At 38.9% G+C, this 19,267-nt stretch overlaps 1 protein-coding gene across 3 annotated transcripts in view; it reads right to left on the reverse strand.

Moving 5' to 3' along the window:
• ttbk2a (tau tubulin kinase 2a) overlaps positions 1–19,267 on the reverse strand; it is a 33,752-nt gene that overhangs the window by 12,129 nt on the left and 2,356 nt on the right. For all 3 annotated transcript variants that reach the window (XM_081393897.1, XM_081393895.1, XM_081393896.1), the window contains exons 2-13: positions 17,117–17,267; positions 12,666–12,813; positions 10,851–10,924; positions 9,668–9,808; positions 9,448–9,552; positions 9,259–9,324; positions 9,048–9,140; positions 8,831–8,956; positions 8,589–8,746; positions 8,281–8,482; positions 7,980–8,191; positions 6,699–7,257 (exon numbers count right to left, since the gene is read on the reverse strand). In XM_081393897.1, the coding sequence (XP_081250023.1) occupies positions 6,699–7,257; positions 7,980–8,191; positions 8,281–8,482; positions 8,589–8,746; positions 8,831–8,956; positions 9,048–9,140; positions 9,259–9,324; positions 9,448–9,552; positions 9,668–9,808; positions 10,851–10,924; positions 12,666–12,813; positions 17,117–17,185 (1,953 nt within the window). In that variant the 5' untranslated portion in view covers positions 17,186–17,267. The remainder of the gene's footprint in view (positions 1–6,698; positions 7,258–7,979; positions 8,192–8,280; positions 8,483–8,588; positions 8,747–8,830; positions 8,957–9,047; positions 9,141–9,258; positions 9,325–9,447; positions 9,553–9,667; positions 9,809–10,850; positions 10,925–12,665; positions 12,814–17,116; positions 17,268–19,267) is intronic.

Here is a 19,267-nt window from a genome sequence, read left to right on the forward strand (position 1 = left end):
GAGCTCAGGTATCAGGATCAGCTTAACTCAGACTAACGTAAGCTTACATCACAGAACTAAGGGTAAGCTGTCTGTATCTCATTACTGTGGCTGACAGGTGAGCAGCCCTCAGAGACCACCTTTATCCTGCTGACACTAGTGTGCGTGTGGCATAAGAAGGGTTTGCTTAGACATCCAGAACAGAGCAGCTGGAAGGAAATTATCAGGAGGGGTGTTAAGTGAAAAACACTTATTACTATAACTTTTTGATAGATTAAAATGTTGCCAAGCCTCAGCCTCAGTTCTTGTTTGGCTCATCCAAATTTAGTGAGAAACTTGGTAGGGATTACACAGGTTTCATATGAAATATTGTATATTTAAGGGGGCACTGTCAACCTACTGCTCAGGTACCCTCGGGTCATGGTAGGGGTGGGCGATATGGCAAAAATATAATATCACGATTTTTTTCAGGAAAATCACGATTAACGATTTTATCACGATTCTTTTTATGTTGGTTGTACTATTTTGTGATTGAGCATTACAGCCAATCTAATGTCCATATTCTAAAAAAAAATGCCTTAGGTAAAAAAAAAATAAAAATAAAAATGGTGGACAGGGGCAAAGATAAAAATATTTGTCATTATTTTCTTTATTAAATATTAAGATTAAAGATACACATTACACATAAACAACTTAATATAAAAATTAAATAGGCTAACAGTGCTTTATGTTTTCAGCTACAGTAGGTGTTGAAAATAGCCAAAAATACAACGAAGTTCCACAGAAAGTTTTTTTATTACTCCACACACTCTATTCTCCCGCAAATACCACAGAAGAACCAACAAGTCTCGCCGACTCACGCGATAATACATTCTTGTAGACTCTCGCGATAATACATTCACTCGCACATGAAGTTAACAATCTCCCTCTCTTCTTTAAATAAAAAAAATGAACAGGTGATTTTGACATATTAAACATCGTCTCCAAATACAAAACGATTTTCAGAACACAGTAACATTTAAGTGAGCTTGAGTATTTAAACAAAAAAAAAACTGTACCAAGATAAATGCTCAATAGTCCAGATATTACAGTTTCCATACACCCTCATACAGCGCTTTAAGAAGCATAAGTGAGGAAGCACCTTTCTTCGTCAAACAGTCAGCAAGTTGTGACTTGCCTTCTGACCAGCGCACTTCTTTGATTTTGTTAGCATGTAGGAGCTCTTTGACACCGCTTATTTCTAATCTTAGTCTCTTCTCTGTGACCTGTTTTGTAGACTTAAGTGCGTCAAACAGGGAATGGTTATCAGTAACACAAATAAGGGGGAGAGCATTAAGATCAGCTTTACCAGTGGTAAGCTCAGAGTAGAGCATAGTCAAGAACATAGCATTGTCAATACCATCTGACATGGCAAGGGTTTCTGCTGCCAGCGTACTTCTAACCACACGTCTGATTTTCTTAGACTGCCAAAACAGGGGAGAGAATTTTCCTGTTTTTGCCATGAGAGCAATTAAAGCCCCTCCCTGTGTACCTCCATCTGGAAGATTGCCCAGTGAAGCATCACTGAAGACCACCAAACCCAAATCATCACTGTTGCCCAAGTGTTGAAACTTAAGTGTGACCTTCTCTGACTTAAGTTTACGGATCACTTTGTTCACTTCATGTATGGACTGAACAGTAGCATTCTTAATGTTGGCTGCTAAGCTACATGTGTCAAACATTACATCTGGTCTTGTCTGTTTAGCAACCCACAGAATTTGTCCTATTTTGGACCTGAGTTGTTCTCTTTCTTTCTCGTTTAGTGGAGCCTCTCTCTGTACAGCACGTGCTGCTTGTAAGTGAACTGGTTGTAGGTTTTCAATGTAACTGTGCTGATGCACCTGCACTACACCACCCACAGTTGCAATGTCCATCCCCACGTATGAAAAACTGCCATGCTCTTCACGACCCACGTGAAATGCAGATTTAAGTACAGGGATGACGTTAGTTACAAAGTGCTCTGAACCTGCCCAAAAAAAATCATCCACATGGCATGCCAGTACTCCTGTCACCTCAGACTGCTCATTCTGCCAATAAAACACTGCAGGATCAACCCGTGACATTTTACCACCACTGTTCAGCATGAGTTCTTTGACCTTGTTGTACCAGTAGAGGGAAGCGTCTGCAAGTCCATACACACATTTCTTTAGTTTCCACAATGCATTGTTCACGCCTGCTTCTGGTGGAGGACGAATGTAAATGTCTCTTGAGAGTTCCATTCCCTGCAAAAAGGCAGACTTAATATCCATAGAATTTACTTTCCACTTGTTTTGACAAATAACAGCTAACAGCAGCCTGAGTGACTCTGATGCACATGTGGGAGAATCTTTTTGTAATTCATGATTATTGACTTCTTCAAATCCTCTTGCCACAAGGCGAGCTTTGGGAACAATACCATTAGAAGTCTCCTTCAACGTACAGACCCATCTAGTAGAAATACATTTCTGACCCCTGTCTGTGACCTCTTCGTAAACATTATTATTTTGCCAGTTTTCAATCTCTTGCTGTTTAGCAGCATCAAAAGAGATGTCTTTGGTAATGAGTACATCAGCATCAGTGTTATCACATTCAGTGAGAAGATCATCAACTTGTGACATGTCTAAAGCTTCCTTTTGGCCCTCGCTGCCATTTGGTTCAAGATACTGCACATTGTACCAGTTTTTATATTGCCCTTTTGCTTTTCCTGCTCTGCTTAAAACTCTGGCAGTGTGCTTAGTACCATCATCTCTGTTTGTAAACGTCACTGTCTGACCTATTCTCAGCTTGACACCAGTGAAACTCACTGTATTAGTAGCATCACTCTCTGTCTCATTACTTTGTCTCATGTCTTCTCTTTCATCTGTTTCTGTGTTTTCAGGGATTTGCACGTTTCCATTAACACTCATTTCATCATCTGAATTCTCTGACACATCCGTGTGTATTACATTTTCCTTTTCTTTACTATTTTCAGGAATATCAGGTAGTCCAGGTTTATCCTCATCCTGTGCATTGACTTTATTCAGCCTGGACTGGTGTACTCTGACAAGAATCCCACCATGTCTGATAAACACTACAGAGCCATCCTGACCGATAACTACAGCAGGGCCTTTCCACTCTGTACTGTCTGCTCGTTTGTAGTACACTCTGTCTCCTGTCTCATACTTTTCATCTGTAGGCCTGACCTGCTTTCGTAAAGCTCTTCTTATTCTTTCTGAGCATTCCACCTCCGTGAATGCTCTTCTGGATGCATGCAATGCTGCTAGGTGCTGTCCTACTCTAGTACTCATAGAAGTGCTCTCTAGAGCAGGCAGTTTATCAACCAAAACTGAGGGAAGATTAGGACTGTGACCAAACACAAGCTGGTGTGGACTATAACCATGCACATTGATCATACTGTTTTTGGCCATTAGAGCCCAGTCTAGAGCAGTCTGCCAGCCACACCCGTTTTCCCTTTTCACCTTCAGGAGGATCTCAGTCAGTGTCATGTTGTGTCTCTCCAGCAGCCCGTTGCTCCAAGGACTGTATCCCGCTGTAGTCTTCATCTCAGTGTTGAATTTTTCTGCCATCTCTCTCAACTCCTCGTTGTTGAACTCGCCACCGTTGTCTGTGTATATTCGTTTGGGGGCACCATGAACACTTATCCACGAGTGAATGAAGGAGTTGACGATCTCCGAGGCTTTCTTTGTTCTCACAATGTTTCCAGCACTGAAGCGTGTGAAGTGGTCGATGATGTGGAGGTACCATACGCCAGGTTCCAGCTCATGTAGATCCATTGCCACCGTCTCATTGTACTCTGAGGCTAAAGGCAAACCAACAGCAGGCCTGGGCTTGGTCCTGCTATATCTTTGACATACCTCACAGTCACGGATGATCTCTTGCAGAATAACTGGACAGTCTTTGTCAGTATTTCCAGAGCTGAGGATGAGCCTCTGCAGCCGGTCTGCGGAGGCGTGGCCAAACTGCTTGTGGAGCTTCAGGAGAACTTTACGCTTCTCTTTTGCAGACATCTCTGCTGTAACGACAAGGATTTCACTTTCATTGGTGTTCGCTTCAGTATTATCATCTCTAATGTCAACACAATAGTGTCCCGAGCTAGTGAGCTCAAGAGGCACTGGTTGCTTGAACATGACAACTCTGTCATTCTCCATGTCTAAAACAGTTCCTGCTCTCTTTAGAGACATTTTGCTCAGCAGTAAAGGAATATCAACAGGAACAACTTCCGTTTCAATGTGACATTTTGTTTGTCCGATCTTAGCAGGAAGCTTCACCTTTCTGTTGGATTGTACCATCTGACCGTCACCAAATCTGAAAGGTCTGCTGCTTGAAGATTCTGTTTGCAGCAGTTTGTTTATTTGGCTTTGGCTCAGGTCTTTCATGTAACTATCCAGCCACTTCTCACCACAAACTGTACGTGTGCATGCAGTGTCAATGATAGCTGATCCCAGTGATTCAGTTAGAAATATCTCAGAGTCCGTCATGACTTTTGTAAATAGTGTAATGTTACACTCTTCCACATCTTCTGTTAGCTTTACTTCATTTCTCCGATGAGGACAGTCTTTGGCCCAATGGTACGTGCTCTGACAAATGACGCATTTTGTTCTCTTACCATATTTGTCGAGTGGGTTTGTACCTTGCTGTGGCTGCCGCTGTCTGCTCTGTGACGGGCCGCTGTTCCATCTGAATTTGCCCGATGGCCTTTGCTCCGTGAAAAACGCCGCATCTTGAGTCTCGCTGCCGCCGCTTGCTCCACTGGTTTTTCCTCCGAAAATCCGCTTCAGCGCTGACTTCATGGATGCGAATGTCAGATCCGTGCACGCTGTAAGTGCTAGCTGCCTACTCTTCTCCTCGAGACAAGCCGTGTCCAGGAGTTTAAACGCTAACACAGCGTCAGGCAGGGTCATGTTGTATTTCTTCATCCGGTTGTATCTTTGCTCAAAGTCTATAATGTAGTCCGTCATGGACACCGCACTGTCTTTGGAAATCGAGTCGAAATGAGAGTATGCTTCATAAGCGCGGTCTTTTTCTTCTCTCAAGAATATCGCGTCCAGCTTAGCTAGCAAGGTTTCCATACCGTCATCTTTGTTTAGATCGTTCGCGGGTATTTCCAAAGCGGTCTCTCTGGCTCGCCCCTCGAGCCCCAGCACCACCGCGAGTGCCTGCTTCTTCTTTTCTAAGTCCGTAACAAGTCTCCACATGCTAACTTCATTTTTCCAGCACTCGTATGGTCGAGCTTCATCAAGCTTAGGCGGTACTCTGTAGTTGGAAACCATCCTCTGCTACCATTGAAAATAGCCAAAAATACAACGAAGTTCCACAGAAAGTTTTTTTATTACTCCACACACTCTATTCTCCCGCAAATACCACAGAAGAACCAACAAGTCTCGCCGACTCACGCGATAATACATTCTTGTAGACTCTCGCGATAATACATTCACTCGCACATGAAGTTAACAGGTGTATTTAACAGTAGCATTGCAGAAAGTAAATGAACAAATATGAAAATAAAACAGAACAGACTTCACTATATAAATTATACATTGATACTTATTAAAGCTACTATTAAAGTTATCAGTCAAGAGCAGTGAGTGATTTTCTCTTTGCCTTTTGTTGTTTTATTAACATTAAAGGGATAGTTCTCCTAAAAATTCAAATTATCATAATTTACTCTCTCAAGTTGTTTTAAACTCGAATAAGTTTCTTTCTTCTGTTGAAAATAAAAGTTATTTTTGAAGAATGTGAGTAACCAAACAGTTGATGTACCCCAGTGACTTCCATAGTATATTTTTCTCCTATGGAAGTCAATGGGGACCAGCTACTGTTTGGATAGCCACATTCTTAAAAATATGAATATTAGAAAAATATTAGAATATATTAGAAGGAAATTAATACAGGTTTGGAACAACATTAGAGTGCGTAAATGATGAGATATTTTTGGGTGAACTATCCCTTTAAAGACAAGCGGCAGCGTGTCTGTTTACTATTACTACTGTCTCTTTAAGTGTTGCGCGCGACGCGTTTAATATACACGCATTTGACAAGCAGATTTTCTCTCAGTTTTCTCAAGTTTACTTTCAGTTTAGACATAACCGACTTTGTTTATGTAAACCTTTGTGTGTATTTAACAGTATAAGCACAATAAGACTCGAAAGATAACTTAACTAGTCCAGTATCCAGGCGCTGGTAGACAGGCGTTGTGCATGTGTGTGAGCTTCACATGTAGGCTACGCGCTGAGAAATGCATGCGTTAGAACAGCGCATCAGCACGCTAATTAAATGTTTAACCGACAAGGCATTAAAGCACATGCAAATTATGAACTTTTGTGAACTGCAGTGTCCCGTTCCGCTGTGTTAACATTTTATGTGAATATACGTCGCGTTGTTCAGTATGTTGGGACAGAGGCGCCAGAACAGATAGGCTAATGCACGATTCTACGATATTTCTTCAAAAGCAGATCGTGGAGACATTTTAATCGTCCACGATCAAAAATCGTCATATCGCACACCCCTAGGTCATGGTATCCATGACACTTTCCAAAATTTGTCTTGATGAGCCAAAGCACTGCCAAGATAGAGCCTCACTTCCTGTTGGCACCTTTGTTGACAAACTCATTAATTTGAAAACTTTTCACATGACCAAATTTGGGACTGTAGACAATTTGTAAGGAGCAGTGAAAACAACACGTTTTGTGGGCTTTAGTTACCTGTGTGAGCGCTCCTTCAGCCAGTGCCTCACCAGGGCTGGTGGGGGTAACGGGAGGTCCACTAGCAGCAGGGAATACACAGAGCTCCAACCGGTCCATCCTTTGTGGGCCCTGGACTGTGTGAGGCGTGTGGGCGTCTCCTTGTACGGGACTAGGAGAGGATTCTTTATCCGGTGACTCATCCATTGGCTGCAAAACTTCTGGCTCCTCATCACACTCATCTGATGGGCTACTAGTGAGTTTGGCTTTATGACCAGGGCTACTTCCTGCTGCCTCTTTGAAGTCCTGCAGGTCAGAGCCCTTCTCTACCATCACCCAATCACGCAACTCAACATCTTGTAGACCTGAGCTCAGGTTTAGAGCAACAAAGCCACTGTTAGCTGCACCGTCGCCCTGCTCAGGAGATCCTGGTGAAGCAGGCTTGGGCGAGCCACCGCCAGACCGGAATTCCTCGTCATGGTGCCAAACACGCTCTGTGTGACTTACGTTGGATATGGCCATGCCAGGGACACCATCAGCTTCCCGTTCCCGTGTTGTACCAGCTGGCTGCTTACCAGAACTGTTCACAGAAACCGAAAAAATGCAGACTAAGACTCCAGAACATACCGTAAAGTTGCTGAATGTTGAATATTTGAAATAATTAGAGATGCACCGATCAACCGAGCCGGTCTGTTTTGTTGCCAGCGGCACAGGCAATAATGCCAACTGTGCATTCTCGCTCTCTTCTCTCCGACAGCGACGTGACACACACCCGCCTTCTCTCACTCACTTGTCTCATTCGCTTGGGTTAAATAGTGCCTGTAATAATTTGACTAATTCCCAGTTTCACGCTGACACCAAAAGTGTGCGCACCACTGATCTATATAAGTGGAGCGCTCAAGCAGCTTGTGAGTCGCAAGTACCAAAATGAGTGGAATATAATACACACAAAATTATATTCAGCGAGTATTCAGTTAAACACAGTCAGTTTTGGAATCTAATTAGTTGAGAAAGATAACACAAGTTGTGTAACAGTATATTGGATCCGTGCATTAAACTCTTAAAGTCTTTTTTATGAAAACCTGTTTATTTTTTATAGTTTTTTTATGAAAATAAAATTTTGCATTGAAGAAATTAAGATTTTTGTATCTGTTTGTATCTGCTGTCAAATACAGTTCTTTGAAAGAAAATCTGAATCTGCAATCGGTATCGGCAGGTCACATAAAAATCGGAATCGGACAAAAATCCTGCAATCTGTGCATCTCTAGAAATAATGCAATCTTGAGAGATGAAGAGACTTACCAGGCCTCCACAAAACGCTCAGTGTTGGGTTTGGGCTCCAAAGTTAGTCTCTTCTCCAGCTCAAAACTATGAATGTTCCGCAATTTCCTCAGAAGAGGAGTGTCTCTATCTGAGGGCACCAACTCTGACCGGACTCGCACTGGTGAACCAATGCTAAGCCCCGCATGGGGACTCTGATTACCTTGGTTGCTATGTTCATCCTCTGTTCCTATCTAGAAGAGAAGGACAACAGAATATGAAACCTGCAACAATAGACATAGATGTCTGCGATTGATTCAGTTCATGGTACACATTCTGGTACCTTCAAGACAGCAGGACAGATTCGGTTCCGATTGCGGTCCAGATCCTCCCAGACATCAGCCTCCTGGTTCCTGAGAGGAAGGCTCGGAGATCCAGGCAGATTCTCGGGCCGAGCATTGTCTCCATCACTGAGCTGCTCATCCTGCAGAACTTCATCTGTGTTCTCCTTCTGATCTCCAGGCATCAAGGAGGCATTCAAAACGCTGGAAGAAAACAGAAGAACCTGATTACTCTTGGTGATCCCACTACTAAGAAAAAACAAATATTTGAGATAGAGTTCAACAAAAGTAAAGCAGTCACATGATTTACCCCATCTGAGCTGGCGTGAGGCGTGTGTGATGTTGTGGCGTGTTTGCCGCAGCGTTGATTGTCAGTGGGCTATCTGAGCTCATCCTTTCCCAATCATAAGGGTCATTTTCCACTACGTTGTAGGTTCTCATACTGTTCTCAAAAACGGTCCTCAGAAGCTGAAGTGGAGAGATCATTTTCAAGTCAGATTAACAAATAACTGCTAGATATTCCATTGATTTATTAAAGTATCATATTTTTACCTGATAGTCTGGTTTGGTAAAGTAGTCCAGATTACTGATGTGGTCCAGAAAGACACTGAAGTCTGGCGGCAGGTGTTTCAACATCAGCCGATGATCGTATGTATCTTTTAACTTCCCCACTTGCTCCTAATGCATAAATAGACAAATATCATCATCACTTCCCAAACAGACAGGCATATGCTTGTCTAAGCACTTCTTCCTCCAGCCCGATCAGCACCTTGTCTTTTATCTTCCTCCAGGGTAGTTGCCCGACCAAGAATTCCACCAGCATGTAGAACAAAGACCACAAGTCATCATGTCTTCCCATCTCCTGTGACAGTAAGACCAAAATAAATCTGATCAGACCAGAGTTATCCTTGTAACTGAAATATTACCAACAACAGCTGAGATTGTGCAGGAACAACAGAGCAAACATGGCAGATTCTTACCTTGTTCTTGTGAGCATTGACTGAGGCGTATCGTACTGTACCCCTAAACCCTGCAACAGGACGCGGCTAAGAGAGAAAAGAATCTTACAGTACACAAATATATAAAACCCAGTAACAGATAAATTCTCACAAACATATAAAACAAGTACAGTCAGAAAAACTGTATTAGAAATGACTATTGATACTGACCGGTCTGACTTCCTGACAGGAGTTTGTAAACTGCCGCGCCAAACCAAAGTCTAGCATGTAGCACGTTCGACATGTGCTAGGGAATCGGCCCATGGCAAAGTTGGACTGAAAACAGTGTGAACAAGCTATTTATTGCAATGAGGTTGTAATCTTTTAAGTAAAAAGTACACTTTAAAGCATCCTATTATTATACTAACTATACTATTCAAGTAAACCTTACCGGTTTAATGTCACGGTGTAAAAAGCCCACTGAGTGGATGCTCTCGATGGCCTGCAGCATCTGCAGACAGAGTCTGAGTGTAGTACTGACTGTGAAAGTACCACGGTTCATGCTCCTCCTCAGATCCGCTAAATTACGGCCCTGCAAAAGCCAAAAAGGCAACAGTTAATTGTTTTGGCTACAAATATTTGATCAAAAGGCAGGTTTGATATAAAGTCATAAATAAATGAACACAGACTGCAAAGTATGTAGTCATCAAATTCATATATAAATTACAAAAAGACAAACCTACATTTTTAATGCATAAATGAGTTAATCTATTTATAGGTAAGTTATGCATTTACCATATGTTTACTTTAAAGGGTTAGTTCACCCAAAAATTAAAATTCTGTCATTAATTACTCACCCTCATGTCTTTCCAAACCCGTAGTTTATACAGGTATATAGTTTATAAAGAGATCGTAAAACTAATCCATATGAATTGAGTTTAGTCCGATTTTTTTTGAAGAGTCACGATCGCTTTATATGATGAACAGATTTAATTTTGGCTTTTATTCACATAAACATTGATCAGCAAACATAAACAGAAGTTCAAACGTGCTGCGTAACAGGAGAATGAACCTTATTGGTTCTCACACATCAAGCAAGCATGCTTAAGCTTCTGTTTACCAGATTTGATGTATGAGTTTATGAATATTTATATGTGAATAAGGCCTAAATTCAATCTGTTCATCATATAAAGTGATTGAGTCTCTTTAGAAAATTTGGACTAAACCGCTCAATTCACAAGGATTATTTTTACGATCTCTTAATTAACTTTTTTAAGCGTCAAAGTGGTAGCTATGTAGCTGTCAATGGAGAGACAGAAATCTCTCAGATTTCATTACAAATATCTTCTTTTGTGTTCCGAAGATGAACGAAAGTCTTACAGGTTTGGAACGACATGAGGGTGAGTAAATGATGACAGAATTGCATAAGCCTTCTAAACCTTTAAGGCAATGGTTTCTTTACAGGTCACATAGAAGCTTTAACCATCTTTATTGTCCATTTATCATCTTTATAGCTTTCTGTGTATATGACTGCACTCAGATATTAAGTGTGCCAGATCATCATCATAAATAAACTGTAATATTAGGCACACATTAAGTTAGAACAAATGCATAATCAGTCAATCAGGCCTCACCTGAAGTTCCATGACAACATAGTTAAAGCGATCATTGCGGCCACATCCAACAAACCGACAAACGTGATCCTTTCCTGAAACAGCAATGAGAGGAAACTTCATTAAATTACATATCATTATAACTCATTTCACATGCCAACCAGTCATTTGCATATACAGTCGTCTTAAAAGTACTAAGCAAAAAAGCCTGTTTAATTCAAAGGATCAAAAAGATAGTAGTAGTGGTTACATGATAAACATTATAAGTGGACTTGAAAGAGAATGATAGTAGTAAACAGTAAGTTTCTTTCTTTTTCTGTCCATGTGATCCTCTACTCCTCCTCCTATTATGGCGGTCTGTCCAGAGAAGGGGGAGGTTTATGCATTTAGTTCAGTGCGACTCGGCTCTCTTGGGACACTCTCTGGGCCGCAGTACCAGATCAGACCAGCTTCATTCATATTCCACTCTGACATGAAACACCCTACAGCCCTCTGCAAGGCCCTATCTTCCTCACTTGCCTCTTCCATCCGGTTTCCAGTGCTCCATTATTATGATTATTCTATTATGAGTGTGAGTATTAGTATACATAATTTTGTGAAAAATTACATGCTACTTTTTTTTTTGCTAGTGTCTAGTAGATTTGCCTATATTATTTAAAATAAAAAGCAACTGTATCATGTTTTGTGTGTATCACTGCTAGTGAGGGTCTGTTTTGTTTACTTCTGGGCGCCGCGAGTAGATAGAGAGATCTCCAGTTACAAGTCTTTCCCTCAGGAAGAGATAAAACCACTCTGTACTATCATACAGCCATATTACAGCCAACATGATACAAGTACATTGATTTTTTTCATAAGCAGTGTGGAGAGGTTGAGGATATAATGGAGGAAGACTGTAAAGGGAGCGAAAGAGGATAATGATGGTGTCATTGCTGTGCTCTGCTAATTGATTTGTTGATTCTTTGCCCAGTAGAAGAGAGAGCCCGGTTTGATTTCAGGGTTAGCTACAGATCCTTGCAGTACGAGATGTTTTATAATCATAGTCATTCTTATTTCTATTTGAAACTATTCAGATTCCCTCTTTGAAATTGTAATGTATATAACTGAATCAAAAACATAGTTAAGTTTTAATCAAGAAAACAATTACACAAGATCAAAAGTACTAAAAAAATCAAGATAAAAAAAATACTGTTCAAAAGTTCAAATGTTTGGGGTCAGTATGTATTTATGTAATGCATTTCTATGATCAGAAATACAGTAAAAACAGTAATATTATAAAATATTATTACAATTTAAAAGAGCTGTTTTCTATTTTAATACATTTTAAAATGTAATTTATTCCTGCGATGCAAAGCTGAATTTTCAGCATCATTAATCCAGTCTTCAGTGTCACATGATCCTTCAGAAATCATTCTAATATGATGGTTTGCTGCTCAAGAAACATTTCTTATTATCAATGTTAAAAACGGTTGTGCTGCTTACAATTTTTGCGTTCTTGCTGAAAATATACATTTCTTTAAAAAATTTAATAAAAAAACGTTTGCTGATTGCAAGAGTGATCAAAGGAATATGTGAGATTTTTGCTCTTGATGTCTGATGAAGGCTTAGACAATGGCTGAAACGTCACACGGTTTTTAACCAATAATGTTTGGATTTCCTTAAGAGTGAGTGTGGAACCTTTTTCCAATTTATTAAAAAAAATAAAAAAAAATCTCAATGACCACCAAACTTTTGAACGGCAAAAAAATTGCAAAAAGAGTAAATTTGATGTATGGCAGTTGTGATAAAAAAAATAAAAAACATTTACAAATATCCATTTATCTGCTCTACTTCACTTACCTTGAAGTTTCTTTAACACCGCCACCTCCATCTTCAGAACCTGTTTGGGTTGTTGAGCGGACTCTGCTTTCAGAGCCACGCTGGAGCGGTTCATCAGGTCCAGAGCCTCGTAGATCTCGCCAAAGCCGCCACCGCCAATTTTTTTCACCTAAGGTGAAAAGCAAATATCAGAGGTAAGCAGACCAGAGTGATATCACTGTACTATTTTGGACTATTTTTTGGTGCAAGAAACATTGATAATTAAATAAATAATGATATAATTATAAAATAATATAATAAAAACAATTAAATGTACTTTGTACAGCAATTATACTAGATTAAATGCAAAACAAAACAAAACAAAAATTACAAGTCACAGCATTTTCTGCACAGTAGTTGGATTACATTTTTTATATTTTGCAATTTATTTCTCCTGGCATCACATGTCCCCACAATGTCTTCTCATGTCACTTCCTTTTCCCCTCAGATCTCCCTGTACAGAGACAGCTAGGTTTCTCTGAGGATTATACAACGTTCCGCCAGAGGAAGCATCGTATTACTGATCAGTGCACTAAAAGAGCTGGTCAGTGAGTTACACAGATGAAGACACACTGCAATATTAGATCAGCGTGAGGAGTGAGTCACTACTTGTCACTATCTGCAGGCACACACGTAAACGTGGGCAAACATGGTTTCACATGCTTTCCAGAAAGCAAATTTAAATGCGGTTTCTTTTCAAGGTTTTTAATTTTTGTGAACAACTATCTCTTTAAGAACTGTCAATAAAATCAATAACTATGCTGTCCGGTCATTAAAAAAAAAAAAAAACACCACACTAGAGATGTAAGGACCAGCTCTAACATCACAACTCTGCTGTTTCTTTCTTTCCTTCCTTTTGTTTTTAATTCTCCTTTTTGAAATTTCTGTCTGATTGGTTTTGTCTCCATTGCTGCTTAAACAAGTGGACCCCACAACTGCGTAGCTTAGACTCTGCAAATGGATCCCTGATGAAAAATTAAGCTTTAAACACGTTAATATTTCCATCATGTTGGAAAACACTCATCACTATCAGAATAATTTCAGTTAGGCTTGTGTATATTTTTTGTTAAAGCTGTTAAGTTATTAAGCAATATCTAATCTAGTTTTTTTACTTTGTGTTTTAGATAATGTGTTTTATGTAATTTTATATAGTGCTCTTTAGGTATTTGTTTTCCTTGAATGGTTTTCCTTTAAAGGTGCAGTATGTAATATTAACAGCTAGTGGTTGAAATGGGTACTGCAGTCCAAATTGAAGCTGTGAGAGAGAGTTGTTTCCCCGACCCTTCTCCTCCTCAGACTCAGGACAACCAACAGGAATGAGCACAATTGACAATGGAAAGCGATGAGCCTTACGCTGTAAGTTGATCAGCTAATGAATACGTTTGCAATGTTTTTATTGGTCGGGCAGAATCTGTAATCTCTGACCCAGTTTGTTTGCTGGCTTCCACGGCTGCAATACGCTGTTTTCCGAAAACTGGCAACCCGGGGTGTCGAAATACTATTGGGTAAATTGGCAAAAACAGACATTCTGGAACACAATGCACATTTCAAAGTAGATTGACAGGCCGTAGCATTGTATTTGGATAAACAAGTATTTGAACTTAGTAGGGCTGCTCGATTATGGAAAAAATCATAATCACGATTATTTTGGTCAGTATTGAAATCACGATTATGTAACACGATTATTTCACATGACTTTAGGAATGTGTTGCATTTATTAAAAAGACACGGTAACACTTTACAATAATGTTAATTAGTTAACATTAGTTAATGTATTAACCTGTTAAGCTTCACCAGTGCGTCGGCGCACTGAAGCGTTTTTTATTTATTTAATTCAAAATTACGATCAGATTTAATGTTATACCTTGACAAACTATACATCATTAAAAAGATATAAGACTCAAGTTTCAGTATTTGACCACTATTGTATTCTGAGAAACTTATAGTGACAGTTATGTCTTAATTTGTGTCAGGAGTTATGAAATGAAAAAATGAGTCGATACCTTTAATATGAATTATGCGCGTCAGCCGCTCCCATTCATAAAAAACTCTGTGCTGTCGTCATGACAGCGATACACAAAACAACGTCCCTCAGGGCTTTAGCTCAAAAATGTGCAGATTTGGAGAAATATTGATAGATTCTTTTAGATTCACATCATATTTCTATAGACAGGAATAATATTTATTGAATTTATACCCAAATGCGTCAATGTAATCTTTATGAGCGTTTGGTATTCTAATTCACAGTGTTTTCAATTCATACCAATAGCCTGAGGGCGCTATATGCACAGTAATATAGTCCATATATGGCACATGAAGAAGAGCCATGATCATGTGACATTCCAGGAAGCCTCGAACACACACACAGCTAACAGAGATCGGCTGTAATCATGCAGATAAAAGATGTTTTGAAGACAATAAACATGATTGCAATGATATCTGATTTGCCTGTGTTCTTCAAGCCATGCCAGGTATTTTTATAATAATAGATTATATTTATAATGTAATGCTAATCTATATAGACTTCATCATTGTGCATAATACTATCAAATAATATATTTTCTGTCTGATTTTTTTATCTGAAGCTAAATTAGATCACAGAAGATTATTTAAAACATTCGGCTTGAGTTATAAAGTACGTTTTGAGCATAAATATGGTTTTAATCTCATATATTGTCGTGTATTGATGGTGTGCTAAGCTAACATGCTAGCTAGCCCTAACTGTTAGTCACATGACATGGTCTTGAAAAACATTTAACTAAATACAGAGTTTTGGGCTTATTATCTTCAGATTTTAAACATAAAATGTTTAGACATGTGGCTTTAGCTGTAGTGCATTTCTAGATTGCTCCAGTGCCAATTTCAATTTTATTTTCATGAGGATGTTTCATAAAAAATAATTTCTAATAACTTTACAAAACTTTGAAGCTATTTATAACAATTTTTGTCATTACGACAATAATTAATTCTACATTTACAATAAACTGCCAGGTGTCAGCTTTCAAACGAGATCATACTTGTGCTTTTAGTGCAAAGGGTTCATGAACTGTATCTGTTTTAGTTTGGGTATGTCATTTCTGGGGATTTTTCAAAAGTGGCGTTGCAGCTTAACAGGTTAACTAACATGAACTAACGATAAGAAATACATTTGTTACAGTATTTATTAATCTTTTTTAATGTTAGTTAATAAAAATCCAGCTGTTCATTGTTTGTTCATGTTAGTTTACAGTGAATTAACTAATGTTAACAAATACAACCTTTCATTTTAATGACGTATTAGTAAATGGTGAAATTAATATTAACTAAGATTAGTAAATGCTGTAGAAGTATTGTTCATTATTAGTTAATGTTAACAAAGGTAGTTAACTAATGCTAATTAATGAACCTTATTGTAAAGTGTTACCAAAGACACCTTTCAACAATTCTTAAAAAAATCTAAATTTGAACATTGATTGTACTTTTTGAACTATTAAAATAAATAATATATAACAGATAATACTTCAATGAGTATTTTAATAATTCCCGCAGGTCTACCACTTATAATGTGGGAGATTCCCCCGCAAACATTGATTCACTTTAGCATGTAGATTGTATGAGTAGCCTAAATGAATCCACACAGATTATAAAATCAAATCAATCATTTTAAAACTTTCTCCAAGACGCAATTTCACAAACCGCGCAAGTGTTCAGCAGTGCTGCGTCTTCTCTCTCTCTCTGTCTCTCAACATGGGTTGGACAAAGCAAGCGTCGAAACTACACTCTCGCGTTTAGGAGTCGGGACATGACGGAACTGTCACTTGCACAGTCGGGCCAGCATTGCATCGTTCGTAACTAAAGTTGATCATTTTCACTTCTTTTTAAGTTTTATCAGTTTAAACATTCAAGCTGAGAGAGTTTATGCATCGGGAGGGGCGGATGTGCGCGTGCGCGCGTCATTCAGAACACAAGACAAAATAAGAGCGTTGTTTCAAAACAGAACATGGCAAAATAATCGTTTTTACTCGATTATACTATTTTGGTAATCGTTGGGAGCAAAAATCGAAATCGAAATTCAATTAATTGCACAGCCCTAGAACTTAGCATGTTTGCTACATCTCTGCAAACATATTACGGTAATTTTAATGATTTAGTACGGTAAAAAAAATTACATACGGCACGTTTAAGAGATATGTTGTTGTTGAAAACAAAAGTAAAAGAGGGACGCACGTTCGTTGCGTATTACTGTGAAATGAGAGTTCGTGTCTTTATTAAAATCAACACATTATAATGATTTATCTCATCCCCCCGTGACCCACACGCCTAATTAATTGGAATGTTATTTTTTTTATTACTTGGCCCGCCCAACCCGCGGATGATCCACAGTGTCTGCGGATATAACCGCGATCTGCGCACTACTACACCCCACTGATGTGCATTAAAACCTGCAGACTTACTACTTTCCATCGTTCCTTCACCAGAATGCCCGTGGTCAGGATGTCTGTCTGTTCCTGCCCTGCGTTCATCCTGCCTGTGGTCTGACCCGTGCTCGTCCCCTAACGCCAGTGACAGGGGCCTCGGTCTGGCATTGGAGCCCGGTGGTGCCCGCTGGACACAGAGAAGAAAAGAGCATTGTGTTAAAGTTGCTTGTTGTACTGTTACAGCACTTACAATGCACAATCCGTGGCTTCTTATTCCATCATAAAACTGCTGAGTAAAAATGTAATATTTCATTAAGCAAAGTTAGACCCAAAACATACAGTAAACAAAAGAAAGTTCATACCGAAGGAAATCTCCAAATAGTATTTAATCTAATCTATTAAGTTTCTACTTCTGAACTGTATAAGTTTTAGCACACACGTTGCATTAAACTAGGTACTATAAACTTTAAGACCCCCTGTGGTGTTTTGAATATGCTTCAAGACAAACCATGTGCAAATATGTCAACACCATTGCTGAGTATTTTCTCCTTAAAACTGCAGTGAAAAGCTCAAAAACGCGGTTTAAAATCGGATGGTGTTTCTGATGTCACAAACTACAGTGGTGGCCAAAATTATTAAAACACCTCTTAAAATATTGACCTTTTTTTGCCTCCAAAACATGATTTCATAATTTCATAATGTTCATGAAACATGCAGATGGTTGCTCTGAGCAAAACAAATATCAGACAAAGTGAGTAATACTGTTTTTATCCACTTTTGACTTTAATATTTGGTATGTCCACCTTTAGCAGCACATCTCTCTGGCATAGTGTCAATATATTTCCTGAGAACTTCAACACTAATGTTATCCTATGCCTTCTGCATCTGAAGACAATAGATTGTACAATAGATCTGTCCAGTTTATCTTCCAACTCGCCCCAAATTTGCTCGATGAGGTTGAGGTCCAGACTTTGACAGGGCCAGTCCATGATTTTCAATGTTCCAGCAGATTCCTTCAGCCTCAGGCAATAGTTAGAAGAATGTTTAGGGTCAATGTCCTCTTGGAAAATAACAACTGAAACATATTAAATATGCCATGTGTTCTAATCGTTTTGGCCACCACTGTCCCTTGTAACCAATCACGTAAACGTGCGGACGGGCTTTAGCATATCATTAACTGCGGTCTCGCGAGAAGCCAGGTTATGCCGCGAATTGTGTATATGATGTATATTATGATGTTATGATGAACTATATGGCTTTCTTTCTTATATGACTTAGTTTCTAAGGATGCTGATTTTTAGAAGGAATCTGTCTGACTCTGAGATGGCGAACAGGAACATGGTTTGAGTAACATTAGCAACACATTATTAGCTGTTTGATAACATAGTCAAGCAAAAGACTAATTATATTAATTACCGTTATGCGTTTGACATTGTAGAGTGTGATATAAAACGCATTACCATTCTGATTACCAACATCGACTTATATACAAGCTTGTATATAATTCATTCTTCCACTTCTTCTTCTGAATCAGTTTCTGGTTCAAACATTTACGACTGAATTAAACCAGTATTTCCACTTGCCATTGTGCAGCGTTTACTACAGTAAAGTTGACCGAGTGGATCAGATAATCTGAGCTTGTGTGACTGAGTGGAGGCGGGGACTAATTTGCATATTCATGGCTCCACGTATACTAAATGAAGCAAGGGTGTAGAGTTACATTCAAGCTTTTTTTTAAGGCATAAATATATATATATATTTTTTTTTTTCACAGGAAAATGTTTAAAATGTCATTTTGTTTATCAAATATGAGTTTAAAAAATCTAATTATTGACTACAGGGGGACATTAATTTATGTACTTAAGTGAAATGTGTGACCTGTGAAAGAGGAAAATTATTTGACTACATCTATTTGTCACAAATCACAATCTACAAATAACATCTGAGAAAGACTTCTTAATTTAATAAATATTTGATTTTTTTTTCAGTAACAATAATTTCTAATATTCATGAGCCTGTAGTTCCGTCTGTATATCTGTCCAGCCAGGTAACATGAGGGACTTAGAGGGTTTTATTGCTTTTATACAATAGTTTTAAGTAGAGGTGTAAATTGGTTGTTTCATCATAATAATACATCACCATATTCTCTTAGCCAGCGATATGATAGTGATACCTCAAAACATGCAG

The sequence above is a fragment of the Scardinius erythrophthalmus genome (assembly GCF_964197995.2).
Source record: "Scardinius erythrophthalmus genome assembly, chromosome: 19".
Lineage (NCBI taxonomy): Eukaryota > Metazoa > Chordata > Actinopteri > Cypriniformes > Leuciscidae > Scardinius > Scardinius erythrophthalmus.